The sequence below is a fragment of the Parus major genome, chromosome 4 (assembly GCF_001522545.3).
Source record: "Parus major isolate Abel chromosome 4, Parus_major1.1, whole genome shotgun sequence".
NCBI classification, from domain to species: Eukaryota; Metazoa; Chordata; class Aves; order Passeriformes; family Paridae; genus Parus; species Parus major.
In genome coordinates this window covers 20,995,173-20,996,231 of record NC_031771.1, presented here as the reverse complement: position 1 = coordinate 20,996,231, position 1,059 = coordinate 20,995,173, and the positions used below count along the sequence as shown (strand labels likewise).

At 32.5% G+C, this 1,059-nt stretch overlaps 1 protein-coding gene across 1 annotated transcript in view; it reads left to right on the top strand.

The window, feature by feature from the left end:
* Positions 1-1,059, top strand: part of CENPE (centromere protein E) — a 39,191-nt gene that overhangs the window by 23,177 nt on the left and 14,955 nt on the right. The window contains exon 27 of the mRNA XM_019006221.2: positions 964-1,059. Coding sequence (XP_018861766.1) covers positions 964-1,059 — 96 coding nt within the window. The remainder of the gene's footprint in view (positions 1-963) is intronic.

Here is a 1,059-nt window from a genome sequence, read left to right as displayed (position 1 = left end):
TGCAAAAGACACTCCAGAAAAGCTGTTTTACTTGACTGCAGACCATTAAACAGCAGATTCATTGTTTATCTGAGCATATATAGATCTGTATATATATAGATCTGTATATATATGTGTATAGATAGATATACACACATATATACATATGTACTATGTGTATGTATATGTGTGTATATATGTATCTGTGTGTGTATATGTATCTGTGTATGTATGTATATATATATATATGTATATGTATATATATAGACATTTGGTACCAGAATGTACAAATGTGTTTTTATGTAAGTAAAACACTGATACAGGATAGTGATGATCTGCATGGGTGTGATTCTTATAACCAAGTAAGCTGAAGCTAAAAGTTGCTCATCTGGAAATAATAATTTTGCTTTTTTAAAGTATATGTAGAACTGAGGGACATCACAATCAACACTTCGTATAACTTCATGTGCTGATTGTACCTCTCTGTGTGGGTATGTATATATATATAAATAGATAAATACATACAGATGAGGTCTTCAAAAGAAAAGTCATGTATGTGCATTTATTCTAATATTGAAGGGGTAGCGGACAAACTTTCAGTAAATAATTCATATTCAGGCTACCAAGCATTATGTACTACAGAGACTAGAAATACAGATAGTCTTAAGGTTTGAGACGGGAGAGATTTGTTGTTGGGCTTTTTTGTTTTGCTATATTGCCCTCTGTGCTTAAACTATGGCAGTGAAATTCTACTTCTGATGACTTCTTTAAGAAGTTCTTCAAGTTTTATTTTTACATGTTTCTTATTTCAAGAAACTTAAATTGAATATGGGGTTTGGTCAAATTTTGATATACTAAAAAAGTAAAATCCTCGCTAAAGTAGTGTTGCTGTCTGTTGTACATAATCAGTCTGTCAAAGGTGTCAGATAAGTTTTCCCTAGAGCTACTTCCTCAATGTGTTTACTTTACTCTCCTACAAAACAGATATCACCAATGCAAGGACAATCTATGGAGCAAGAGTTAATTCTTCTGAGAGAAGAGCTGAGCCAGGCACAAAGGAAATTGCATGAAATGGAGGAA